The sequence below is a fragment of the Fistularia commersonii genome, chromosome 19 (genome assembly GCF_037954325.1).
Source record: "Fistularia commersonii isolate RoL2024-O1a breed Wild chromosome 19, RoL_Fcom_v1.0, whole genome shotgun sequence".
Classification (NCBI taxonomy): domain Eukaryota; kingdom Metazoa; phylum Chordata; class Actinopteri; order Syngnathiformes; family Fistulariidae; genus Fistularia; species Fistularia commersonii.
The window spans coordinates 12753540-12781285 of NC_141302.1; the positions used below are offsets into that span (position 1 = coordinate 12753540).

At 47.4% G+C, this 27746-nt stretch overlaps 3 protein-coding genes across 12 annotated transcripts in view; 2 read left to right on the forward strand and 1 right to left on the reverse strand.

Moving 5' to 3' along the window:
* Positions 1-226: 226 nt before the first annotated feature.
* Positions 227-8661, reverse strand: zcchc4 (zinc finger, CCHC domain containing 4). Its single transcript, XM_086165520.1, has 13 exons — positions 8501-8661; positions 7998-8116; positions 7813-7895; positions 7454-7726; positions 6694-6774; positions 2563-2635; positions 2255-2411; positions 2007-2110; positions 1649-1770; positions 1285-1360; positions 691-742; positions 484-619; positions 227-370 (listed from the first exon to the last, which is right to left on the reverse strand). The coding sequence occupies exons 1-13, from the start codon at positions 8589-8591 to the stop codon at positions 277-279; spliced, it is 1461 nt and encodes a 486-aa protein (XP_086021646.1). The 5' UTR covers positions 8592-8661; the 3' UTR covers positions 227-276.
* Positions 2668-7128, forward strand: LOC147223781 (E3 ubiquitin-protein ligase TRIM62). Its single transcript, XM_086165521.1, has 7 exons — positions 2668-2906; positions 3375-3565; positions 4398-4493; positions 4752-4988; positions 5071-5090; positions 5161-5291; positions 5593-7128. Exons 2-7 carry the CDS (start codon positions 3377-3379, stop codon positions 6174-6176), a joined length of 1257 nt encoding a protein of 418 aa, XP_086021647.1. The 5' UTR covers positions 2668-2906; positions 3375-3376; the 3' UTR covers positions 6177-7128.
* Positions 8662-12799: 4138 nt separating the features above from the next.
* The window catches only part of ablim2 (actin binding LIM protein family, member 2), a 31113-nt gene continuing 16166 nt past the window's right edge, over positions 12800-27746 (forward strand). For 7 of the 10 annotated variants that reach the window (XR_015107527.1, XR_015107528.1, XR_015107530.1 and 4 more), the window contains exons 1-3: positions 16362-16553; positions 21008-21163; positions 26354-26537. Coding sequence is in view for 1 of the 10 variants with exons in the window: in XM_086165192.1 (XP_086021318.1) it covers positions 16538-16553; positions 21008-21163; positions 26354-26537 (356 nt within the window). In the remaining 9 variants the exon portion in view is untranslated. Of the gene's footprint in view, positions 13001-16361; positions 16554-21007; positions 21164-26353; positions 26538-27746 lie in introns of those variants that run through there. The other 3 variants (XR_015107532.1, XR_015107526.1, XR_015107534.1) reach the window with 3 other exon arrangements.

The window sequence follows — 27746 nt, forward strand, 5'->3', positions numbered from 1 at the left end:
TAGTACCACAAGCATACCGAGTACCCCAATACATCCCAGTAATAGAAGCGTACCAGTACTCCAAGTCTAGTCCAGCTCTCCAAGTCATCGCAATAATGTCAGTCATACAAGTAATACAAGCATACCAACTTTTCCAAGTCATCCTAGTAATAGAAGTTAGGTCATATCAATAATCCAAGTCATCCAAGCATACTAAGTACCCCAATACATACCAGTGACACAAGAATACTCCTAATCTTTATTGAACTATTAGAACTTCAGACTGGGGGGCAGTTCCTACGCGATAATCGGGGCGCCGGCCTTCTTCTTCTTATTCTTCTTCTTTACTTTAGCCTTGACTTGGGGGTAGTGGGAAGGGCCTGGAGGACGTCTGCAAACACACAAGTGAGTCAGCCAGGTTTTATCCATTCATGTCCTGCTCATGGGACGGAGGGGCGGGACCTCAACCGGGATAGGTCACCTGTCAATCATCCAACCACACACCTGGTTCTGGTGAGGGGGCAGGCCCGGCGTTTGTGCTGCAGGCTGCCACAGCTGAAGCAGCCCTGCAGGTTGGGGTCCAGGTTGCAGGGGTGGTCTGGCAGGCTGCAGCGACCGCATGACTTACAGTGACGCCACGCTGGGAGGAGGGACATGGCGTTAAGAGTGGGTGGCCTTTAGAGGCACCAGGGACAGTGTCTCCATACTTACAGGGTTTCACACACTTCTGACAGGTGGAGCAGTGCTTCCACTCACGCCCGTCCTGCAACACACACACACACACACACACACAGGGGTAGGGTTAAAGCCCAACGCCGTCTGACACACACACTAATGTCCTGCCCCCTAGAGGCGGAGCCTGGGATGAACCTACATTCACTCCGCCTGCTTCGACTTCCTGCTTCTGCGACATGTTTTCTAACATCGTTGTGTTTGGAAATCTCCTTGGATACACCAAAACAAACTGACCAATGAAAAACCTTCTGGAAGAAGTCCCACTAAGGATTCAGAGGATAGGTATATATAGTGTATATATTTCATCACATCATCTGTGAATGTGCACACTCCTCCACAGAGTCTCCAGAATCAGCACCACATTGTGCGCTTTTGGGCGGAGCAACAACAGCAACACCAGGAATGAATTTAAATAAATTCTAGGAAAGTACTTGGCACTATGGGATACATAAATTGTTTTTCATCCTGGGTTCTCCAGTTCACATCTACATGGGAAAGCCAGTTGTCTGATAGTTGTAATCTTTCTACTCGCTGTCCTTATCCCTGCCCACCGCCCGACGAGTCCAGTACCTTGGAGGGGCAGGTGTTGCATTTGGAGCAGTGTTTGTTGAGGGCGGAGACGTAGCGCTTGCAGATGGGACAGAATCTGGAAGGGGAGAACCAACATGTTCAGGGTTGCCAGCGGTGACAGAAACCGCCATGCAGTACTTCAAATACTATCACTATTGTCAAAGAGTACTACAGTTTCCAAAGAGCACAAGTCTCTAAAGTGTACCAGAGTCTCCGAAGAGTACCAGAGTCCTACTGTTCTGAAATGAAGTACCACTCACTGATGGAGAGGCATTCAAGGGGCAGCAAGGGAGTCCTTCTTACTGCTAGCTATTGTGGCGTGTTTAAGGATTAACAGACTTTCCCTGAAGGTGGGCCAGCGTACCTGTAACCCTCATCCTCTGGCAGGACAAAGTCTTTGGCAGGGATGTTGGTGAAGAGCCTGACGGGTGACTGCTTCCTGCCCATCCTCCCGTGTTTGTACAGGGGATGGTTGTCGTAGTCCACCTGGGGGGGGGTTGGGGAGCCAGAGGTCACATGACAGGCCAGGGTGTACCCTGGGTAACCATGACGCCCGGGTTGCCAGATAACCCACTGTCCAACTGCCAATCAACTGACTGACTGACAGGTGGAGGGCGGCTCATGACGGATTCTGTCTGTGTTTGGCGGCTGATTGACAGCAACACACTGCACCTGTGTGTGTGTGTGTGTGTGTGTCTGATTGCAGGTTTGATTGACAGTACCTGATAGTCCAGCATGACTAGGGAGGGGAGGCACGCCAGGATACGAGGTTCGAAGAAGTATGGAAAGATCCAGATCAGGGGCATCTCAGCGACGACGCCATCACCTGCGGCAAACACACACACACACACACACACAAAAGACTGAAACCCATCTCAATGTGAGGAAGGAATATATACTATTAACGTGGATAGCATTAGCACGATGATTCCCAGGAGCGACCCCTGGGCAGAGCCAGGTCAGAACTGACCGGCGTCCTGCTGCTGCTCTTCCTGCCACATCTGGGAGATGATTGACAGGCTGTGGGCCAGCGGCGTCACCAGGCCGCCAAATGGCGGGTCGGCCACCAGCACCACCCGCTCCTTCTCCACCTGTCTGAGGAAGGACCGCAGCACCGACAGGGATGCCTGCACCCGCACACACACACACACACACACTGATGCAGTGAGAAGACCATCACGGCACTTCTGGGCTTTATCTCCAGGTGGACAATGAATGAGAAGTTGGTGTCTACATTTCTGATGGGTTAGACAATTATACGTGTGTGCGCATGCTCACCTCCCCTTGAAAGCAATGGTGATTGAACATGTTGTAGTGACAGAACTCGTCTGGGCCGTAGAATTGAGCGTACCTGGAGACCACACACACACACACACACACACACACACACACACACACCTTGTCTTAGCACCACATATCCTAGCAATCCCCAGGCAGGTTGCAAGCGAGCACCTCAGGTCGAGGCTTGCGAAGGCCACACCCCTCGCCACACCTAGCACACATTCTTCAGGGACGGCGGCGTGGGGACCTCTTATAGGAGTCCTCCAGAGGAGGACGTGCATGGCAAGGAGATCCACCGGGTTTTTTTTTCCACAGCGAGGAGATCCACCAGGTGTTCTCAGGTGGGGGCTCAGGCAGTGTGATAACGCAGTAATAACATTGTAATAGAGTAGTAACAGTATGTGAATAGGCCGTTCTGAGATCATAGCGGTGGTACTACGCGTATTTAGATGTAATAACGCAGTATTAACGTTGTACTAGAATCCTATATGGAGTAGCATTGTTGCACTGAATTGTGAAAATCGTCATGACTGCCAGGATGAGAAGGTATACTGTGGAGGTGAAGTATCAATACTGCAAAAACGAGTGTAAGGATAAAATTGGAGTAAACAAGGGGGTGAGTACATTCAATACTACGGTAGTATTGCTTTAGTACTGCAAAACTGACAGTAATGTCATGGGATTGCAGATGTAGTACTTGTCAGATTGCAGGGTGGGGAGCTAAATATGTACTTCTTGTGTGATAAGGTTGTAATAACTGGATTATAACCAGTACAACAGAAATACTTCATCGTCACTTCCCTCCACAGAAATGGAGGAAGTGGCGCCCCCTGCAGGTAAGGCTACTTCAGCACCTCCGCCCCCTGCAGGCCCCCCCGCAGTGCTACAGGACGGGCTTAGCTTCGTGCCACTCGACTCAAACCAGGACCGGGTGGTGGAGCCGTTTCCACGGTCACCACGCCTCCGGAGGAGGCAGGTCCAGGCGGAGCCGCCCTCCCAGGTAACCACAGTGCAGGTGTGATTGACAGCAGAGAGGAGTCACATGACAAACTCCACCAGGAAGTATCTGCGCACAAAACTACTGCCAGCTTTGTAGCGGCTGATTCTTAACTGGCTCGGGTAACCAGCTAGCCTTACAGACTGGAAGAGGGTCCTTGCAGCAAGCTAGAGAGAATCGGGGGACGCTGAGGAAATTGCCTTTGGGTTTGAGGCAGACATGAAGGCAACACATGAAGAACAGATCTAAGACTGCAACAAAGATAGCAAACCCAATTAGCGGGATTTTTGTGGGAAGAAAATGAGTCCAATAAGCAGCAAGTTAGCAAAAAGGCCAGAACTAATTAGCAGGAGGTTAGAAAATAACAACACAATTAGCAAGAAGTTAGCAAGAACAAAACAAATCAGTGGAAGGTTAACAAGAACAAGAAAAAAACAAATTAGGAGGAACTTAGCAAAACGATATAGCCAATTATTAGGAAGTTAGCAAAAAAATAAATGAAACCCTCAAAGCTAGCGAGAAGGCAACAAATCAGCTGGAAACAAGCAAGAAGATGACAAAACAAATTAGCATGAAGTTATCCACAAGATAACTTAAACCTAGTAGCAGTGAGTTAGCAAGAAGATAACTATACCAATTAGCTAATTAGCAGGAGGTTAGGAAGAAGGTAAACCAATTAGCAGAAAGTTGGCACATAGAAATCAAATAGCAGGAAGCTAGTAAACCCAGTGCTTTAAGTCTGCAGACCGGGACAGGTTTCTTCCATGCTTTCTGGAAGTGGACGAAACTGCTCACAGGGTCAAGCTGAAGTGGAGGCCATCTTGTTCGCCTGCAGGAGCAGTTGTCCCAGCGTCTGGAGGAGCTGCAGGCGGAGAGGTCCAGGACTGAGGCCCACATCCAGTCTCTGAAGAAACGCCGGGCCGATCTAGCCGTGAGTATGGACCCTCACCCAGCGTAGCCCTGACTATTTGCTAACTATTAGCTCGTGAGAGTAGAACAGATGGATGTGAGAAGCTAATTGGTCACACGATGCAGACAACAGGTTCCACCTTCCAGATCCGGTTTGACAGAAAAAGAACCTTTGAGTCCTCCTCTGCTAGCATCCATATTAGCTCCTTAGCTACATGCGTTGAGCTAGGACATTCTCCGCTGTGGCCCTGCTGACCCTCTGCTGACTCCCCCCCCTAAGAAACGGACAGAGGCCATGAAGCAGCAGGTTCGCGAGAGCTTCGAGTGCATGCACCTGGCCCTGAACCAGGACCAGCAGGCAGTCCTGGACTCCCTGGAACTGGACCTCCGAAACACCCGGGCCAAACTGGATCAGGTCCTGAAGGACTGGGGCCAGCACATGGACAAAGTCTGCCAGAGCATCAGCAGTACCCAGAGGGGGCTGAGGAGGACTCAAGACAACACCGATGAAGAGCAGGTGAGATCAAACCGCCGCTGGTTACTCTGCTAGCTAACAAGCTATCAGCTAGCTAGCGCTAACTCAGTTGGTCTCTCTCAAGGGCTCATCTGAGGACGTGAGGTGAGAATGGGAATCTTCTCAGCGCCGTCCCCGCCGCCTTTTCTGTCTTCATCACGTCTCCTCCCCCCAGTGCCAAGAAGGCCGACGCCTCCGAGGAGCAGATCGGCCTGAGAAGGGAAAGGTTTGAGAAGCTCCTGAGGTTGCTGTCCTCCGTCTCCACCGGCCTACGGGCCCAGTTGAAGAGGAAGACCCGACTGCTCGGTAAAAAGATGAAGATGGTGATGATGATGTTTGAGGGGGAATGAGGCAGCCTTTCAGGTTTAGGAGCTCTGGAAGTCTCCACGTGAAACATCGGAGTCTGGATCTGGTCAGGTGGCGGCTCCCCATCACCTGGTCATCATCCAACAGTTCCACATGAGCAAGCATAAATGATCTAAAAGTCAATCGGATGCCTGAAGATTTGTGTAACAACCATGATATTACTTTAAGCTAGCAATAAGCTCCTTTGGGCTAGCTAGTTGATGCAGGTGTCCTCAAGTGACATCTTTACTTGTCATTGCAGACTTGTCCGCCGTGGTGATGGACAGGCACACCTGTCACGGCCAGATAGCCGTGACCTCAGAGGGGCGAGGCTTGTTATTCTCCGGCTCCGCCAGCTCGGACCCGGAGCACCCCCTGCAGTTTGACAAGGTGTGCTGCGCCCTGGGCACGTCTCCCATCAGAGCCGGTCGAAGCTACTGGGAGGTGGACGTACGCTGTTGCGCCGCCTGGGCTGTGGGCGTGGCCTACGGCAGCATGGCCAGGAAGGGCCGCGACAAGGGCGCCAAACTGGGCCGCAATAGGAACTCCTGGTGCGTGGAGCTCCGAAGCGGGCAGCTTTCCACCTGGCACAACGACCGCAATGTGGCGTGTCATGGTGCCGTCTCTGCACCGGGAAAGGTTGGTGTGTGGGTCGACTACGACCGGGGTCAGCTGACGTTCTACGACGCAGACAGCATGTCAGTTCTGCAGAGGTTCTCCGCCGCAGTGACTGCCGTTTTCGACAGAGCCCACCACCAGTTCACCGAGCCGCTGTACCCTGCCGTTCGCTTCCTGCGACCCCCCGAGGACTGTGAGTGGCCCAACCACCTGCACCTCCGGCCCTGAACTCCAACCAAAGCTACAAAACTCACAGGGGGACAAAGGAGAAACAAGAGGCTGAAGTGCATCTCCAGCCCAGCAGGGTACAGCAGAAGATGACCCAGACTCCACAAACCTCCACATTACCTTCCCCAGTACTATCACATACTAAAAACAGGGTGCGTAGATACCTTGGAAAGTACCACAGAAGAGATTGACCTCATCATCTCATAGGAAATGACACAAAGGTTGAAGACATGCTGCGCACTTATGGACCAATCAGATATGATGGGCTCTACAGGCCCCGCCCCAAAACACCCCTTCAGAAGGCTGTGAACCAAAAGCGAAATCCAAATCCCGCTTCCTGTCAGGGTTCCTGCACCTGGGGCATCTCCATCATGCCTCCTGCTGTTTCCGTGGTGCCACAAAGTTTGGGTTCTACGATCTGAGAACGGCGAGTGCGGATACAACTACCGTTGAGTACAGGAAGGTTCCTCAGCCATGAGCAAAACCATGAGCTCAACGGAACCAAGAGGAAACCAACCTGAAATCGATGTCCATCAGGAGACTACTCATCGGCTGGTGCTCTGCCTCCAGGTTCCTCAGCTTGATCATCTCATGGAGCCTGCAGAGACATTAGCACCCACTCAATATTAGCCTGCATGGCGGCAGGACAGGACACCCTGCCCCCTTACCTTTGACCCCCAAACCTCCTGCTTTGGGTAGAGGCTCCAGAAGGGAACGCCTGGTTCCACTTTTTCCTGTACGTGCTGAATGCGTTTTGTTTGTTTTAATGTCGATAAGCCCCTCTCAGCGGCAATGTTGACTCTCCCAGTGCATTGTAGGACATGAAACATGAAACAGCCAACATCTCTGCAGCCAATGACTTTCTTTTACATACCTGTAAACCCCATGTACCCATTAGCATGCTTGTTAGAGATGTTACATTATTACCGGTACATGTCAATGAAATTTTAAGATGGGATTTTCTTTTAAATAAAGAAATTGAAAAACAACTTTCCCTTAATAATAATGATAATAATAGTGATTTATCTTTTATCAATCCCCGTGGGGAAATTTGTTCTCAGCAATGAACCTATCATGGATGAAACCATGGGCAGTAAGGTGCCATCCACCAGCGGTTAGGGGTTCAGTGTCTTGCTCAACAACACTTTGACACACTAGGAGGAGCCAGGAATCAAACCAGGAATAAAAGCCCATAACATTTTCCATTAAAATGTGCGTGCTTTAGGACGCCGTGTCTATGTGTGAAACGTGTGATGCTGGGTGGACGGCGTCCTCACCTGGGCGTCCCCACGCAGAGCACCTTGTTGTAGCCCAGACGCTCCAGTGCTGCCAGTAGGAATTGGCAGGTGCGTTCGGCGAACAGGTACTGGGCATTGCTCTTCTTGTTGTCCAGTGGTCGCAGTAGCCGGCTGGGCCGCCGCAGCTGGGCGGCGCCAACACAGGTGTGCACATGGGGGGCGTGGTCTCCCAGCTCCGCAGGCAGGACAAGAACCTGGCAGTCCTGGCAGAAGAGCCTCTGCTCCGGCAGGAGTAGGAGGAACTGCCGGAGCCTGCAGGGGGTGCAGACAGGAAGTAGTTGAGTGTACGTTATTGTGAAGAGGCTCCTCGCTCCTGACTGCATGTCATGACCTCTGACCTCTGGTGCAGCTGCTCAGGACTGAAGGCCGCCCTCTTCAAGACCTTCTCCGCCTCCCGGGCCGCTAGCCGGGCCTCCGACACCTAGGTAGGGTTGCAGGCCCGTTGTACTGGATGTTCTAGTGGAGCTTCCGTGTCATGCAAGTTCTACATGTAGAAGGTTCTAGCAGAGAGTGAGAAACCAACCTCCTCATCCTCCCACTGGAAGAAGCTGCAGTCCTTCCTGTCCCTGCAGGCAGAGCAGGCATAGAACCTTCTGCCGTTCCCTGCTCCTTTGCAGTTCTTCTGGAAGAGCAGGGTCGGGCCTGACACACACACACACACACACACACACACACACACACATATACACACACAGACACACACACGCAGCAGGAATCAACCAATTACCGTGAAGCCTGTCATATAGGACCCGGAAACAGACGCTTGCTAGCATCAGTGGGCGGGGCTTAAGTCCTCGACTACCGGAAGTGGTTGTTTGCAACGACGTTACCGTTCCAGGTGTTTAAACTTTCCCAAAGGGAACTCGTCCAATCGGGACTCAGACGGGAAAAGACCCCGCGAGAAACCGGGGGGTGTTCCGCGACCTTTTCCGGACCTTCCAGGCTCCTTTCCGGATCTTTCCAGAACCCATCTCCATGTAAACACCGGCACGTGCGCGTGTGGCTGACTTCCGGTTGCAGACTCACCGTGCGGACAACATGGCGCTGTCTTTCCGGTCCCGGTAAGGACCACCTCCACTCCCGGGCCGCTGTCCTCCGCCGCGGGGGTTTCGTCCATGACGGGCAGGTTGTAGGCGCTCAGAGAAGCCGATGGACTCGGCGGCTGCTTCCGCGGAGCCTGTCGCGTTGATATGACGTCACTTCCGTGCCGCGGACAAATACATTTTCAATTTTTTTTTACTTTATTGAACTTAAAGTTTAAACAGACAAAACATATAAACAAACAAGCAAACATGGATAAATTCCATCGAACATCAAGCGGAGACAAACACATAAATATATATGCAGCTACACAGAATCCAGTTATTCTCTCGATAAAGGCTTGTACATTTAACCTGAATATTTGTGAGAACAAGCAATAATACGATAAATGTAAAATAGATTTTTGATTTATTCCACAGAAATTACAAGAGTCATCAATATCAATCCTTAATCTTTCTAATGTTTTTTGCTAGATATATTTTGTGTGTTATTTTGAAAGATACTTCCTTGATCTTATTGTTTGGACAGAATTACTAATCGACTAATCATATTTCATTCCAATCTAAATCATTATAGAGAGAAGACCAAAAAACTTTAGCTGTAGGAGCAGTTACACCCACCAAAAGAATTATAATGTATTTATTGGGGCATTTCCTTCCTTTCGTCCTTTGTAACATCAACACTGACCCAAAAAACATACAGTTCGGACTTTATATATGACGCTCTGTTATAAGCCAATAAATAGTTGGAAGACATCCCGTGGGAAAGCATTAAAGATAATGTCATATTCTTTTTGTGTTATTGCAATACCACCGAAGCCAGAGGTGTTCTGTGGAGGAGATGGCTCATTATGATGCCTTACAGGTCATTTTTGCACGTAAACCATAACTTTTTTTTTTCTTCAATTTATTGAATTTAGAAAGCACGGAGAAACAATCAGGCAAAAGACAACACAATTCAAGCATACAGCAATGACAACTAATTACTTGAATTTTAGGTCGTTTTTTTTTTTTTTTTTTTGCAGGGGTGGCAAGTGCATTTTGTAAAATTAATCAAAGGGAATGTCACTCATGAGACAATATATTTTGGGGGTTTTAATTATTTTCACAACTTTTAGGGAAGTTTTTAGATAATTCAAAATAATTTTTAAAGAAAGTGACATTGGGGGGACATTTTTACATTCTTTTTTTACGTATGAAGATCTTGGCTACACACAAAATAGCATGACACTCTTTTGTTTTCAAAAAGAAAACCAAATGTTATGTCGTCTTCCAAGAGAGCAACTGGTGATGATGGAAACCTTTCTTTCATCCATTTTTGAGCTTCAATCCAGAAACAATGTACTTTAACGCATGAGAAAAATATATGGTCAGTAGTTTCAATATTATTTTCACAATATGTACAGTTATTATTTTCAGTCTTGAAGCATAGCCTCAGTCAGTCTTTGCACTGGTAGCTGTAAATTATCATTTAGATATATAATATATACAATATTATATGATATTTATATTTATAATATTTAAAGTTTCTTTTTCCTTAGGGGGTAACGGTCGACAGAGATACATTGCTCTTAATTCACTGACTGATTCCTTATCAAATGTATTTAAAATGTCATTTTTATTTTGATGTCCAGGGAACAAATTTTCTGTAAACCGCTTTATTGAATTTCCTGTCCGGAATTAGAGTTCCCTGGATTGATAGTGAGTGCAGTCATGGTTGTATCGTTTGGTGAGTCAGAATGTTTTTGGGAAGAAACGCAAACTCTCGGGCGGTGCGTTACATAACTCAGTGAATTTGTTCCTACAGAACTGTTCGTGGTTTAATAGGTTACCATCGCCACCCATTAAGTCAGTGACTGACCATATATTTTTCTCAAACCAGTCTCTATAAAATAAGGATCTATGTGGTGAGAGATTGTGTACATATATCTTTTTCCTGTACAATTATAATCTGTTTAGGGAACTCTGATAACTACACAGGACTCTTATTAATGTTAAAATACAATATGAGTAGGAACCTTAAGCCACCACCTTTACTCAAAGAGAAGATTTATGGACGTAGTGAGAGAAGATATGAAGTTAGTTGGTGTGAGAGAGGAGGATACAGAGAGTAGGGTTAGATGGGGAAAGTCGATTCGCTGTGGCGACCCCTGAACAGACAAGCCCACAGGAGAAGAGGAAGAAAAGGATTCACACTTCATATAGAGACATTGAGCCCCCCCCCCCCCCACACACACACACAAAATTCTCTGTAGATGAAGGGGATCTGAATGAGGGTTCTGCTGTAGATGATGCTGAAGTCCACCCTGTGAGATGTCTGTGAAGTTTACGTTCATTATATTTCATAATGAAATATCGTATTTGAAGTTAAGTCACAAATGTAATAATTTAAATTAAAATTAATATGAGTTTATCTTGTTTATTTTGTTGTCTTCGACATGTCACTTCCGGGTTTAAAGACTACAAGTCCCTCAACATCCGGTTCTGTTGCGCGCGAGGGCGCCCCGCGATGGACGGCGAGCGCAGCAGAGACAAGCTAACGGGATTTAACCGGAAGTACGAGATTTTAGCGTCAAGAAAATGTTTTTTAAGTTAAAATAATAAATAAGCACGGATTTCGACGGGTTTTACCAGACACGTCAACTTCCATTCTCAGTACCCCTCCAGCACATTTGAAAATTATTAGAAAAGACGTGTCTAAGAGTTATATATCTTACATTATTCACGTTTGAGTCTAAGTTATTCATCTAGCAATTATTAGCTTTATTTTCTGTGTTTAGTTATTTGATATCTTTTACCCAAGTAGATATTACGGTTTTATTGTTCACTTATGTGAAGAAACAATCTAAAAGAAATAAACCAAAAATCACGACTTAAAACTTTTAATGACTTCAGTTATTTCATTCACTTTTTATTTTGTATTTTTAGAAACCTTTTTTTCCTCCCAATTGTTTATTATTATAAAAAAGTAATACTTTAATACATCTCAGAAGGGTGTGATTTCAATGAAGGACTTAAAATGCTCTTTATTTAAACCATCATACAATACAATCCAGATATCTTTCAAATTACAGATACCTCTGACACAAATAAAAATAACAAAAAAGTGAAAATGGGTGTGAAATTTACAAAAATACAAAAACATTTTAGAAATAAAATACAGTTATTTGTATATTGATGTATATTGATGTTGTTGCTGTGATTTTTTTTGTGTTGTTGTTAATAATAATAATAATAATAATAATAATAGTAATATTGATGGTGCTGGTAATTGCATGCTGACCTAGTATTAGTATGAGTAGTCCATGTAGCAATAGTAGATTAGATTAGATTCAACTTTATTGTCATTACACATGTTAGGATACAGCATAACAAAATGCAGTTAGCATCTAATCAGAAGTGGAAAAAACAGAAGTGCATATGGATAGATTCTATACATAGAATATGCATTTGAAACTATACTATAGAATTCTGGACTGTAGAATGTTCAGTATTTCCAGAATAAATGCATGTTTTCTAGTGCAAGTACAGGTGGCTAAGATATGAGCAGAATATATACAGCTAATGTAAGTATGGTGGATAATAGTCATGTGCAGATTATGTACAAATAGGTAGTGATTAGTATGATTTACAGATGGCAATGTACAGATGGAACATAAATATACAGATGTCTTATACAGTACCTCTACAAAGGGGATAATATTGAGATGCTATATGAACAGTTATACAGAATATACACAATATTACAGAATGTACAAGTATAAATCATGTAACCAGACAGGCAGCTTCCAGTTATGAGAAATGCAGATTGCTACAGAGTTGAGTGGGGTGGTGCGATCAGGTGCTGGGGAGAATAAGAGGGTGGTGAAGATCACCTACGGAGTGACTTCAGAGAAGCGGGTGACAGCTGTGGGGAAGAAGCTATTCCTGAACCTGCTGGTTTTGGTCTGCAGGCCCCTGAAACGCCCCTTGGAGAGGAGCAGTTGGAAGAATCTATTCGGTATTAATAGTAGTTGTAGCAATAGTATTCGTAGTATTTTCACCAGTAGTGAGTTTTCTGACATTCCGAATATATCTTAAAAAAATTCGTACCTCCATCGGAAGTGATGTCAGAATGACGTATCGCCGTGAAGTCGCTCGTCTGTGTCATTTCTGTCACGACTCTCTCGACGAGGCTTTTATTTTGAAGCCCACCGCCGGAAGCTCTTCACCGCTTCCGCTACGGCGCTCGACGGACCCGCGCCTGCGCAGTGCGCCTGACGCCCCGCCCACCCCGCCCCCCCCCGCCCCCTCCCGTCTCCGCGGCCGAGCGGAGGCATCGCTGCGCCGCAGTGGATGCGGGACCGTGACCTCAGCACCGCGGCTCCCGCAGGAACCACCGGAACCGACCCGGTTCCACCGGCGAAGCGCGCACTCTGCGGCTCCGGGTGTCGTGAGCCGTTCCCGTACGCGTGACCCGACGGAGGAAGCATCATGAGCAGCACCGGTAAGATCCCGCAGCGGGGGCACGGGGGGAGAAGGGGGGGGGGCTCCGCCGTTACAGCGCAGGTGTCTCGGTATTTGCGGTCACGAGCGCGTGCACGCTGATGTCAGGTGTAACCGGTACTGGAGATGTGTGTGTGTGTGTGTGTGTGTGAGGGGGGGGGGGGGGGGGGCACTGACGCCTTTGTCCCCCGCAGGGAGTTGGGGTGGGGTGGAGGGGTTGTTTTTTTGCACGTTGAATCGCGCGCACGCGCACGCGCATCCTGTATCTGCGTTTAATGAGGTAGAAATCAAACACTTGAGATGCCGCTGATCAAACACCCGGAGGACAGGACGCACGACCGGCTCCAGCCCGGAGACCATGTTTACTGTGTTTATTTTACACAGTAATAACATGGAAATTATTGTTTTATTACACAGTAATAACACGGTAATGAGCGAGTGATAACCCGTTTATTACACGTTTGTCACCACGTTATTAACCAGCAGGAACAAAGTCCTGACTTGAAGAAACCAAAATGACCAGTGTGTGTGTGTGTGTGTGTGTGTGTGTGTGTGTGTGTGTGTGTGTGTGTGTGTGTGTGTGTGTGTGTGTGTGTTTGTTCTAGAATTATCTTACAACTTTGTGTTCATCCCTTCACGGCCTCTTCTGTTCCTGGAACATTCTGGTACTTCACTGCTTCCCTGCTATTTAGTTGGTCATCCTGGCAGTTAGTTATAATTAGTAATAGTTAGTGATAGATGGCGGTTAGCTGTTAGTCTCAAAGAGGTTCCTGCTTGTTTTCACTCCAATCTGGTTCTGGTTGTGATTTTGTGGAGACTAAAGAGACACACACACACACACACACACACACACACACACACACACACACACACACACACACAAACACACTCACTCGTGCGCGCCTGAAATGTGGCGTGGGCCCGTGACATTTCCCTGCTCCTTGTCACCACCGGGCCCTTTGAAGGTGGGCGTGTGCTATGACATCACACACACACACACACACACACACACACACACAGATTGAGCTATAAAGCAGAAGATGAAACACTTTTCGTCAAATCTTCACTCCATTTGTTTGTTTCACTTAAACTAAAGGGGAGGTGGGGCAAGAGGGGGCGGAGCATCAAGAGGTGGACTAGCAGAAGGTGGTGGAGTAGCAGGAGATCTGATGGTGTGACATTTAAATGCCGGTGAGAGGGAGCATTTTGATTGGCTGAGGTGAAGGCCACGCCCCCTTTTGGACAACAGCACACTGGACACCTTCCAAATCAGAGTAGGGCCGACTCACTTCCACAAGTACTGCATGTGTGGATGAGTACTCCAAGTAGTGCGTGTCTGGAAGAGTACTCCAAGTACTGCATTTGTGGGCGAGTACTCTGAGTACTTCCTGTGTGGATGAGTACTCCCAAGTACCGTCTGTGTGGATGAGTACTCTAAGCACTCCATATGTGGAGAAGTACTTCTTATGTTGGTGAGTACACCAAGTACTTTCTGTGTAAGTAATGAGTATTCCAAGTATGTCATCTGTCAGGGAGTACTCCAAGAATTCCTGTATTGACAGGTACTCCAAGTATATCCTGCGTTAGCAAGTAGTCCAAGTAGCTCCTTTTTGGATAAGTACACTGAGTAATCCCTGTGAGGATGAGTGCTCCAAATACTTTGTGTGTCAGCGAGTACTCCAAGTACCTCACATGTCAGCATGTACTCCAAGTATTTCACGTGTCAGTAAGCACTCAAACTACTTCTAGGAGGATGAGTCCTCCAAGTACTTCCTGTATGGGTGAGTACTCTGTGTACTTCTTGTGTCGAGAGTACTCTCACCAGGGGGCTCCACTGGAGATGGCTCAGATTTGAGAGCAATGACTCGGCACCCCATCCAGGTACCAGGTCTGGTCCTCAGCCCGGTTACCGCGGCGACCGGCAAGAGTCGCCGTTCGGGTGGAGGCTCCCTCTGCCGCCACCATGCATTATGGGATGTTGGACTTTGAACCTGCATGGGTTGGCGGTATGAGGAGCAAAGATCAATGGACCTTGATCAATTATTCACCCAGTCACTTTCTGTGTGTGTGTGTGTGTGTGTGTGAGAGAGAGAGAGGCAGCTCCTCTGCAAAGTGCAAGCTGTCAGAGAGACAAACAACGCCCCCCCCCCCCATCCATCAGCTGCTGTCGTCCTGGCAACAGAACCACCCTGATGCTGGGAGGTGGAGACGGCAGTGGTTGGGATTAGACCTACTGCGACACGGGGGGGGAGGAAGTGAACAGGAACCGAAAGGAAAGAAAACAGGGAAGGGAAGAAGGAAGGATTGGACAGGTGGAGAAGTGAGAAGAGAATGAGAGGAAAGAAGGAAAGGAAAGCAGGGGAGGTAAGGAAAGAAGAGGAAACGGAAGGAAAAGGAAAGGAAAGGAGGGGCGGAGAGAAGGAAAAGCCACAATGTAAGGAAAGGAATAAAGGGAAAGGAGTGAGGCAAGGACCCAGGGAAGGCCAGGATGTGATTGGCTCCTGGCGGGTCATGTGACCCAGATTGTCTCCTTGAGGAGGTCCACTGCTCAAAGCTGATTGGTCAGAAGTTGACCCTGAGAACACTCTTCCTCCCCATACACACACCTCCAGTTGTCACTTCCTGTATCGTTGTGTCTCGTCCTTATCAGGAGGAAACCAGGCTCACACACACACACACACACACACACACTTCCTGTCGGGGATCCAATATCACCCCTCTCCCCCCGTAGCATGATGGATGACAACATCGCTATTTGTTTTGCTAGCATAGCAACAGAAAACAGCCGGCTAGCAGGGGCAGGTTTGGACCAGCCAAGTTACTGTGGCAACCGTGTCCAAGATGGACTCCGTAATCGATTGGCTGATTAATCGATCAATCAATAAATCAATCAGGTCCTGTAAACAATTGAAAGGATACGCAATCAGTGATTTAGATCAATGAATCAATCAGTTCCTGTAATCAAAACCTGATCCGATCAGCGCCAGCTTTGACGAGGATCCCGACTCCCCGTTATCGATTACGTATCAGCTCCAGTTGTAACCAGGGGTTGAAGCCGATCAGCTTGCCCTGGACCGATCAATCACCTCTCCACTAGATCAGCCCCTCCCAGATTCCAACTCCCCTAAAGACGGGATATTATTGATTATGACCGATCGATAGATCTGATATTATTGATTACTGATTGCATGTGGGGGGTGATCAGTAGCCAATCAGGGCGCGGCGTTGCAGGTCCACTGCCCCAGACAGTGGTGGCGGGGGGGGGTCGCTTACCCCAGCTGCTATATATAACGGACAGATAGCTGGAATAACTGGAGAGAGAGAGGGAGGCGAGGGGAAGGGGAGGGGGCGAGCGAGGGGGGAGGAGTCACATGACCTCTGGCTCCTTCCTCAGATAGTGACGGGCAGAGCGCTCGCATGCTTGTTTTGCCGCCGCCGAACACCAACGCCAGAGTCTGATCGACCACCTGCCCGGTTTGAAACAGCGTCAAAAGGAGGGAGGGGGTCACCACTCCCGAGGAGGGGAGAGAGGAGCGCGATGCCCGAGGAGCAAGGTAACATCCCGACCAATCAGCTGCCAGCAAGGACGCGGGAGCGTGGCGTGCACCTGCCGAAGGGGAGGCGTGGGGGGCGGAAGCGGCCGGGGGTCTCATCCAGTGCTATTACATGGTTATTACACAGTAATTACCCTTCCAACTGTGGAAGGCGACAAGAGTGTGTGTGTGTGTGTGTGTGTGTGTGTGTGTGTGTGTGTGTGTGTGTGTGAAGTGCACTTCAACCTCCTGTTACGTAACCCCCCCCCCCCCCCAGGATTGCACGTTCTGTACGGTATTAATGGGGGGTGAGGGGAGGGTGACATGTTGTTGACGTCCCTGGCAACGGGACAGACAAACCTTGGCAACCAGGCAGACGTCCCTTGGCAATGGGACAGTTGGACTGTTGTGGTCCCCGGCGGCGACAAGGAGAGGAAATTCCTCCCATGTCCCAATACTGTGTACTCAGTACTGCATACTGAGTACTCAGTACTGCATACTGAATACACAGTCATTTCTTTAACTCTTCCGGCTCCTCCTCATCCTCAGGGAGGAACTCAGGTCCATCAAAATGGACTTTATTAGACTGAAGTAGTTGAACATCAGGAGGAAGAGGGAATATCTTCATCTTAATGCTGCCCAGGCACCATTATAAGTGTTAAATATTATGAAATAAAATGAAATATAATTAGCTATGAATATAAATGAGGTCACATTTGACACTTTTTATTATATATAAAGAAACACAATTCAAAATTACCAATCAGTCAATTAATCGATCAATAAAACCCCCTAATATGACCTCAAAATCAGTGAAATATCAGCTAAAATTAAACAAAAATCAAGAAATTACATAAGAAAAGTTTCTGCATAGATAAATAATTACGTAATGTCATATATACCGTAATCACATCATAATAACCAAGTAATTGGCAAAGGATGAGTAACAACCTAAGAAAACATAATTACATAGTAATAACATTATATAACATAATATATAATAACATTATACATTTAAGTAATTATATAAAACAAGATATTACATAAAACAGTGTATTAACATTGAATGAAATTGATGGTTTATTGTTATTGTATATCTAATATTAGTAATATCAATAATTACATAGTAATTAGTGATTACCTGTCTTTAAACACAGTCAGTTCATCAGGGCGGCTTCCTTCGACGGGGGACGGAGGCGCTGACTCATTAATGACATCTCCCATCAGCGTTACCCCGGAAACCGAATGTGAGCGACATCACACGGGGATGGTGCGAGAATTCGCGCCCCTTTGGTTTGGCAGCGCACGCCGACAACCATGACAGGGGGCCGACGGGCGCCGGTCACATGACCTCCTCCCCGCCAGCAGCCCGTGCGTGTTTATGTGTGACAGACGCAGTGGCGTTCAGTAATCCCTGCAAACACGCCATCTGTCCTGGAGAAACCTCAGCAGGCCTAATGTGTTTCTGGGGAACATTTGTGGCGTTCACTCGGCGACAGGAAGTGGATGTAGATGCCAGATAGGTGATGACTAAACATCAGGAAGGAGTCTAGTTGAGGCACGGCTGTCAATCAAATGTCACATGGATGGGAGGCGGGGCCAACTCCAGACAGGAAGTGGCCAAACCCACCCGAATGAGTGGAGGGTGACCTCGTGTCAGTGCCGAATCGTCTAAGCCCCGCCCACCACACCGTTTGACCCAGTCAGAAGCTCAGTTCTGACCTGTCAATCACAAGGCACCTCCTCCCAATTTCCTGCAGGATCTCTGCTGTGTTTTTGGATGGTCTTCCAAGTTCTCCTGGATATTTGTTGGGAAGTGAAGTTGAGTTTTGGTCGCTAACTTTAGCTAACCCTTGGATTAGCCTGGTAGCTAGCGCCCCAGCCCCTGTCAGACCTGACTTTGTAGTTTATTGGTCGTTTTTTTGTCTTTGTTTCTCCTGATTTTGTTAGTTTGAAGTTGCTTTTTGTTTAGCTAACCTTAGCTAACGTCTGATTTAGCCTGCAAGCTATACCTAGAGTTTTCGCTGATTTTTGCTGATGATTTCAGTTTTTCGGGTAGTTGACGTTGCTGTTTTGTGACACTAACTTTAACTAACTCCTGGATTAGCCCGGTAGCTCGTGACCCAGTGGCTGTCAGACCTGACCAGGTAGTTTATCAGTGGTTTGTATTCCTTGTAACATCTGATTTTGGCAGTTTGTTGGATAGTTGGTGTATTCTTTTTGTCAAGCTAACTTTAGCTAACTCCTTGATAAGCCTGATTGATAACACCCTAACCGCTGTTGGAATTGCCCTGGTAGTTTATTGGTAGCTTGTTGTCTGTCATACTTGAGATTTTTGCAGATTTTTGCAGATTTTCGCAGATTTTTGTTGATTTTTGCAGAGTTTTGCTGATTTTATTTTTTGGTGTAGTTGAAGTTGCTCTTTGTTCAAGCTAATTATGCTATTCCCTGGATGAGCCTGGTAGCTAACACCTGAGCCGAGGTCAGACCTGACCAGGTAGTTTATCAGTGGCTTGTTTTTTTTGGAACTTCTGATATTGGTTATTTGTTGGGTAGTTGACATTGCTTTTTGTTAAGCTAACTTTAGCTAATGGAGTAAGCTAAAGTTGGCTCCATTAGACATTAGCTACCAGGCTAATGCCTAGCAGCTGTTGGAAATGTCTTGGTAGTTAATTGGTAGCTTGTATTTGCGACCTGCAATTTGCGATAGTTTCTTTGATAGTTGAAGTAGCTTTTTGTTTAGCTAACCTTAGGGAACATTAGCCAGGTGGTTAACACACTCCAACCTCACCTGGTAGTCTATTCGTAGTTTGTGATGGTATGACGAATAATATAGGATTATAATCAAGTAACCTGACCCTTTCTAAAATTTTGGAAATTACTATCAGGACTTTTGACAAGTTAATGTTTTATCTTTAACAATAACAACTGATTTGAAATAATTTTGCATCTAGACTATAAATGCATATAAAAATTGAAATGTCATTGGTGATTAATTTTTGTTATCAATAGTATAATTATGATCTGAGATCACTTGCAGAAAAAAAAAACCATTACTGTAATTTTTATCTGTTTTAACTGAAATTAACAGCCAATAGAAATGTGGGGGAGCAAGGTCTCAGGTTGAGAGGGGGCGGAGCCTCATGCAGCCGAAGTTTATCTTCACAAAGGCTACCAATAAAAGTTGTAAGGGGGGGGGGCACAGGTCGTCCTAGCTCGGAGGGGGATCAGCACCAGGACTGACACCTGAAGAGGAAGTCAGTGTTCTGCTTAGCAGGTTAGCTCGGTTCTATTCAAATGTTAACATTAGCATTAGCATTGGGGAGAACGTGAGTCCAAGGTCACACCTCGCCCTGGTCTGCAGATGGTACGCTCCGGGAATGTATCCAGGCACCACAGGACCCCCAGGGGCTGGCGGGGGGGGGACTATTTTTAGGAGGTGCTTCACTGCGGCATCTCAGGAGGAGCCACGTGGTTCCCCCTCACGTTTGACCAGGGTTCTCACGTTCTAGTTGTCCTCACTGTGGAAACCCCATCGCCTAGGGACCAGAACGTAGATCGAACAGAAGCTCAACTCGCGGAGTAATTCATAAATGAAGGAATCGATTCCAACATTTTCTTTATTTGGTATCTAAGCAGATCAATTGTTTAACGACGCCTTAGGTAATAACTGCGTTACAACTTATTACTGTGTAATAGCTATGTAATAACTCTAATTACATGTAATTAAATTTTCAGGTTCAAAAAGTGTTCAGTTTCTTCAAATATGATTTCAAGTATGTATCATATGCATAAAAAGGATTGAAACATTATAAAGTAAAATAGAAGGAGATGATTTCCCAACGCATATAGCCCGATGAGTGGAAAACAGAAATGAAGGAAGTTCACTATCTAATGTCTCAGATAATTAATGCTGAGTAAAAGCCTGCTGTATTTGATTGTGTAATAACAGCTGAACACACACACTCACACACGCACCACGCACACATACACACACACACACACACACACACACACACACACACACTTGTTCACTTGTTGTAATAACAGTGTTATAGCTATGTAATAAGAATGGGTGTCTTAGTGCTGGAGGGGGAGTCCTTGCAGTTTCCCATGTGCTTCCCCCTTCAGACCCCCCCCCCCCCCCGCTCCCCAATAGACTAACTCACTTGATAAACTCTGCTCGCCAATTAATGTCGGTGAGGACGCCCAATGGAACCGGTCCGACCGGCCGCTGAACAACAACAAGCCTATTATCTGCTGCACAATGTCAATGGTGTGTGTGTGTGCGTGTGTGTCCGGTGTGGGGGTGAGCTCACAGCCGGAGAGAATGCGGTGAGACGTTCAGGGACATCAGATCATGAGGGGATTTTTAAAGAAGCATTTGTTTCTAAACCTTTTCATTTGTGACTGTGCACTTTCATGATCTGTGTGTGTGTGTGTGTGTGTGTGTGTGTGTCTGTGTGTGTTTGCAGTGTTCCAGCAGCAGGCCCTCCATAGCCCTGTCCAGCAGCCGGCGGCAGGGCGGGGGGGCGGGCCCATCCCTTGCCACACCTGCGGCGCCCCCTGCAGGGGGGAGGCACTCAGGGTGCAGAACAGACACTTCCATATCAAGTGCTTCGTCTGCAGAGGTGGGAAACATACACACCTGACACACACATACAAACACACCTGACACAGGCACACACACATACCTGAAACACACACAGAGACACACCTATGAAATGAACACGCATGCACACAGACACATGAAAACCTAATATATACACACAGCTGATACACAAATACCTGACACATACACACAGGACACACACACCTGATATATACACAGACACACAAACATATACAATGGACACACACTTACTCACTGGATACACACATAGACCTGACACAACCACACACACAATCACATATACACACACACACAGGTTTGACAGACACATGTCTAATACACACACACCTGACAGATACACAAACTGCCTGCTTCCTGTGCAATGAGCTAACAGTTAGCATATTTTGTGACAGAGGCTAACTGTAACTGCTAACATTTACAGGTTTAGCCTCCAATGCTAAAGGCTCGTTAAGAGGATATGAATGTTTTAATGCTCCCCAATACCCTCCCACACACACACACACACACACACACACACACACACACATGATCTGCCCCCGTGGCGTTGATGATGTCATAGTTGGACGCAGGATTAACTGTTTTTTTTAGCTTGTTCGCCTTTCGCTTTATTAGCTTCATACCTGCTAGTCTAGGCTACTTCCTGTCAGGGTCGCCTCAGTCCGTTCCTCCTTTTGTTCCCCTTGTCGTCATGGGTTCTGCTGAGAAGGTCGATGGATATGCTATTAGCATCAGTTAGCAGGCTGGATGTTAGCCAGCTGGATGTGAGCTCGCTAACATTAGCATGGCGACGTTCCCTGGCCTGAGGTCAGGACTGGTGGATATAAACGGTATCAGAGTGGACTCCCATGCCTTGGTTCTTCTTTTTCTCCTTCCTGGGTTCCTCAGATTCATTATAGGCTCAAAAGTGTCTGTCGGTGTAAATGAGAGGGTGAACGTTGTGTTGATTGACAGCAGACCTTTCCGGGTTAATCCCGCCCCCTGCCCTGGTGCTGGCTGTGATTGGCTTTGCCCCCTGATAGCGAATGGGTGACCTCTGACCCCCTGTTATCGCCTGAAACACCTCCTGACCTCAATAAGGTGTTACATAAAACGGCTCAGGTTCCAGAAGGCTGAAGAACATGACGTTCCATGTATAGTAGATCATTCAGATACGCGTCTTTGTCTTCTAAGCCTTGGACAACAGGACGCCTGCAGCAGAAGGTCCTGGACCAGCGGGGCCGTCCCATCACCTCATCCTGAAGGCATCCCAGGCCGACGGGGAAAACATGGCGCCACGCCCCCGGCCTGGAAATACACACACATTCACACACATACACACACACACACAGGCGCGCGCTCCACTGTCTCCTATAAAACATTGTGACTGGTCTGCCTGTCAGACTTGGCCCCGCCCCCTTTCTCAGAGGCCACTCCCCCACCGTGAAACAACCTCCATCTTTTCCTGCTGCTAGTTTTCACTAATTTCCCGTGGTTCTTATTTCGTCAAATTATTTAATTTCCTGTGAATCAGGTCACTTCCTGTCAATGACTTCACCTAATTTCGGTTGACTACCCTTTCACTCAATCAGATGAAGGTTAGCCTTTCTCTTATAAAAAGTACACTGATTAATAGGGGTGTAATAACAGTGTAATAACATATAAGAACGCATAGAACATTCTGTTCTGTAAAAACGTGTCAAGCCTGTGGCTTTGTGAGAGGAAACCTTGTTGGACGACACATGGAGAACCCAGGTTACCACTGGAGCGGAACCTGAAACCAGACAGGTTCCATTACAAGGACTCTGTGTGTTGAGTTCTCCAGCGCCTGGGTGGAGAACCGCATCTCCGGCACCTCCATCCCGTGGAACCTCTGAGATCCTGCTCCGTGTGTTGACTCAGAAAGCAGAGCTGCCAGAAGGTCTTGGCCCCGGGGCCAGGCTTTGTTTACCCGGAGCTCCTGGATCTTCTGGATTGCACTATCCCAGATCCTCCTGAGCCGGGTCACATGGCTGCCAGGGTCTTGTCCGGGCGTTGCTGCTGGATGTTCTCCTTCCTGGAAGCGGGTGGAACACAACACATTCGGGGAGTATGTGCGTGTGTGTTTGTGCTGATCTCACACACACACACACACACCCCAGAGATCAAACAGCTTCTACAAACATCTTCCTTGTCGTGGTTTGAGTCCAGAAATCTCCAGCAGGAACGTTCCCATGTTCTGAGTTCCTGCATGTTCCCCGATCACGGGAACGTGAGAGGTGGTTTGTTCCTCCAGATATGCTTCTCTGGTTGTTCTCTTGACCTCCTGGTCCAGGAGGCTGCCATGGCAACCACAGGTCATCACAGCGAGACAGGATGCAGGAGGATGAAGAGAACGTCTCTGGGTTCTCCACACCAGGTGGAACTTAGTTGTCACAATAGTCGCGACAGGCGCAAAAGTCCCAAACACGGGGAACTTGGGTCACCCAAGAAGCTGCCGGTTTCCTGCACGGCAGCCCGCCAAGGTCAATGGCGTAATCACACTTGCGCCGCCACGTTACATCACACCTCCATCACCACGGCAACGACCAAAAACACAGCTGTCAATGTTATCGCCTGGAATGGGGGTCTTTGTTTTCATGAGACGGAGGCTTTGGAGGAGACCGTTATCAGGAGGACACACACACACACACACACACGCAAACACATACACACACACACACACACACACACATGGTCAAAGCCCAGAGGGTCAGTGTCTCTGGCAAATGGTGAGGTTTTATATCGGAGACGCCCGACACAAACCATCCCCATGGCCCAACGCCCACTGAGAACATCAGGAACTCAGCAACCAAAGGGCAGGGTCAGCACACACACACACACACACACACACACACACACGCACACACACTCATTCCTGTGGATCTGCAGCCCTCTGTGAAGAACGTTATGTGAAATTCTTCTCCTTCCTGTGACCCGTCCATTTTCTCTCCCCTCACACAGCGAATTAGCAGCCGGTTAGCAGCCGGTAAGTGGTCAATTATCAGCTGGTTAGCGCCAGGTTAGCAGCTGGATAGCAGCTGCTTAGCAGGTGGTTATTACCAACCAGTTAAAAGCAGTTGGCAGCTTGTTAGCAGCTGGTTTGTAGCCAGTTAGCAGAAAATTACCAACCAGTTAAAAGAAGTTGCCAGCCGGTTAGTAACCACTTAACAGTAGTTAGCAGCCATTAAGCGGTTACTTTGCAGGTGGTTTGCAGCAAGGTAGCATCCAATTAGCAGCTTGTTGGAAGCCAGTTAGCAGCAAATTTACCACAAGTTAACAGCAGTTAGCAACCAGTTAGCAGAGCAGTCCCTTGGCAGCAGTTAGCATCAAGTTAGCAACCATTTTGTAGCTGGGAGGCATCTACTTAGCAGGTGGTTAACAGCCAGTTTGCATCCAATTAGAAGTCAAAAGCCAGAAGTTAAAAGTGATTAAAAGCCAGTTAGCGGGAAAATAGCAGCCATTTAACAGCAGATTGCAGCCAGTTAGGAACCATTTAACAGTAATTATCAGCCAATTAGCATCCAATCAGCAGCTAGTTAGAAGCCAGTAGACTCTGACCTTCTTGCATATTGCATTAGCGTTTTTTTGTTTTTTTTTTGCTTCTTCAGATCCCAAACAGGCTCTCCTCTGCTCTCCTCATGCTAGCTCCTGTCAGTCAACCCCCCCCCCCCGTACTTTTAGCATAGTATTCATAAAAGTATAGTAGTAGTAGTGTAGTACTAGTTGTGTAGTAGTAGTAGTATCCTGTAACATATATTTAAAAAAAGCATAAACAACCCAATAGGGTCATTTCAGGTCAGGGGATTTTAGACTTGAGTGACATTTCTATGTCCGCTAAAAACTACAAATATGTCTGCCTACAGACGATACCCTTGTTCCCAGGAGAGTCAGGAAGAGAAGCAATGGCTCTTGAAAATCAGGAGGGCTGACCTTTGACCCAAAGGGACTGACCACTCATTAGAACCCAGGCGGCATAACCAGGACCAGGATCACTGTAATAACCTGTTTTCATCATGGACAACAACAAGTGTGTCGTCTGTAAATTGACATATTTGTAGTTTTTAGCGGATGTAGAACTATCATTATAAGCTGCGGTCCTCGTATAGAACCCTGTGGAACACCACCAGACGGCTTCTTCTGGTTTCGTCTCTGTAGGACATTGTCTGGAGTCAAATCAGAACTGGCTCTAGATCATGTGAAAATGTGTGCGTGTGTGTGTGTGTGTGTGTGTGTGTGTGTGTGTGTGTGTGTGTGTGTGTGACATATTTAGATATTTAGACTAGTGTTACCTACGACGCCCTCTACATTCCTGCAACATGGTTGCGTTTCCTGTCAGCTAGCAGTGTGTGTGTGCGTGTGTGACCCCCCCCCCCAAAAAAAAAAAAAGTAGGGGCTTAGATGTTGCTGAAGGAGTGGAAACTGGAGCGCTGTTTCCCCCAAGGGTGTGGCTGGTGTGTGATGTCATGCCGTTGCCATGGTAACCGCCCGTAAATGTTTTGTTTTCACGTTTCACGAGAATGGTGGGGAGGCTCCTGTCGTGGACTGTTACGAGCCACGCCAATGGAAATGTTGCAGACTAGCGTGCAGGCACACACACACTTTATTGTGTCTGTGTGTTAAACAATGAGGTGCTCCTTCATCGCCTCCTCTTTTTATTGGACCTCTTAAATCTGTGTGTGTGTGTGTGCGTGTGATGTGTTTACAGTCACACTTCGTTTTCAAACAGCCCAGTGTTTTTCTTTTCACCCACAGCATCAGTGTCACCGAGCAGTAAAAAAATACACACCAAGTGCACACACTGTACTGCAAAGTACTTCAGAGTACTCCATGGTACTTGATGGTACTCTGTGTCTAAAATACATTGGGGACCTCAATCTAATCCAAGGCAGTTTCATGACCAGTCAGCTGCTTGTTAGCACCTGGGTGTTAGTACCTACTTATTAGCACCTGATTGCTAGCGCCTAGGTGTTAGCGCCTGCTAATTGCTTAGCACTACTCTTAGCAGCTATTATTATCCCCTTATGGAAAATTATCAGCTATAGCTTACCATGTTGTTAGCTTGTGGATGTAAGCATCTGGTTGCTAGTGCCTGGATGTGAGCACCCTCTATTAACTTAGCCCCACCCTTAGCAGCTATGACTAGCTGGGTTGTTAGCATGTTGAAGCCAACATTGTGCCCCCCTCCCCCCAGTGTGCGGCTGTGACCTGGCCCAGGGGGGATTCTTCGTCCGTCAGGGGGATTACATCTGCACCCTGGACTACCAACGCTTGTACGGAACCCGCTGCTTTAGCTGCCAGGACTTCATCGAGGGCGAGGTGGTGTCAGCGCTGGGGAAGACCTACCACCCCCGCTGCTTCGTCTGCGCGTCCTGCAGGTAAGGGGGCGGGGCTTCCTCCATCTCCAACACCTCCTTCCATGTTGGATCACAACACCCTGGACTCCAAGACTTCAAATTGTCTGTATATGTGAATGAAAGGGTGAATGGCTGGATGATTGACAGCTGAAAGGTGACCACATGGAGCGGTACCTGCCTCTCTGCTGGGATTGGCTCCAGCCACCCATTTGACCTCTGAGGCAGGATAAGATGCTATGACACATATATAACACATGGATATATATGGGGGGGGCTGTCACCTGTTCCCATTCGTGTGTGTGTGTGTGTGTGTGTGTGTGTGTGTGTGTGTGTGTGTGTGTGTGTGTGTGTGTGTGTGTGTGTGTGTGTGTGTGTGTGTGTGTGGTCATCCCTCCATGTGATATGAGAATGTTCCACTGCAGTGTCTGTGGTTTGTAATGTGATCAGACCCCCCCCCCCCCCCACACACACACACACACAGGACCATTGTGGGGGAACACACCACTACGTTCCTTTCGAACCTGGGGTTGGCTCTCTCCACCTCCAGGTTTGAAGGAGTCAAGAATGTGAATGTCCTTGGAAAAGACGTCTGGTGCTTCTCTAAGAGACAACCCAGTTCGTAGAACATGGAGAGAGAACATGCAGAGAACCCAGACAGGAGAACCTAGAGGGTCCACAACAGAAGCAGACGCCTGTCATGCTGATGCTAACAATGTGCTGGTGCTAACTGGATACTGATGTTAATTTTATGCTGATGCTATCAGCTTGCTGATGCTAACATCATGCTGATGCTTGCAGCGTTTTCAGGATAATGTTATGGCAACGCTAACAGTGTCTGATGCAAACATTGTGCTGATGTTAACGGCATTTTGATCCTAATATTGTGCTAATGCTAACGTTCTGATACTAACGGCATACTGATGCTCATATTCTGCTGATGCTATCAGTGTGACATTAGCTTGCTAACATTGTGATGATTACATCATCGAGATGTTAACATTATGTTGATGTTAGCAGCATGTTGCTGCGAAAGGTTTGCTGAGGCTAATTTTGTACTGATACTAAGGGCATGCTGATGCTAACATCATGTTGTTGTTTTTCTGAAGTTAACGTCATGCTGCCCGATGGGCCATCAAACATCCTCCATGTTCTCGCCTTGGTTCTAACCCCCCCCCCAGCTGAACACAGAAGCAGGAGACTAAATTTAAACTTGAAAGACGAAGACGAGCC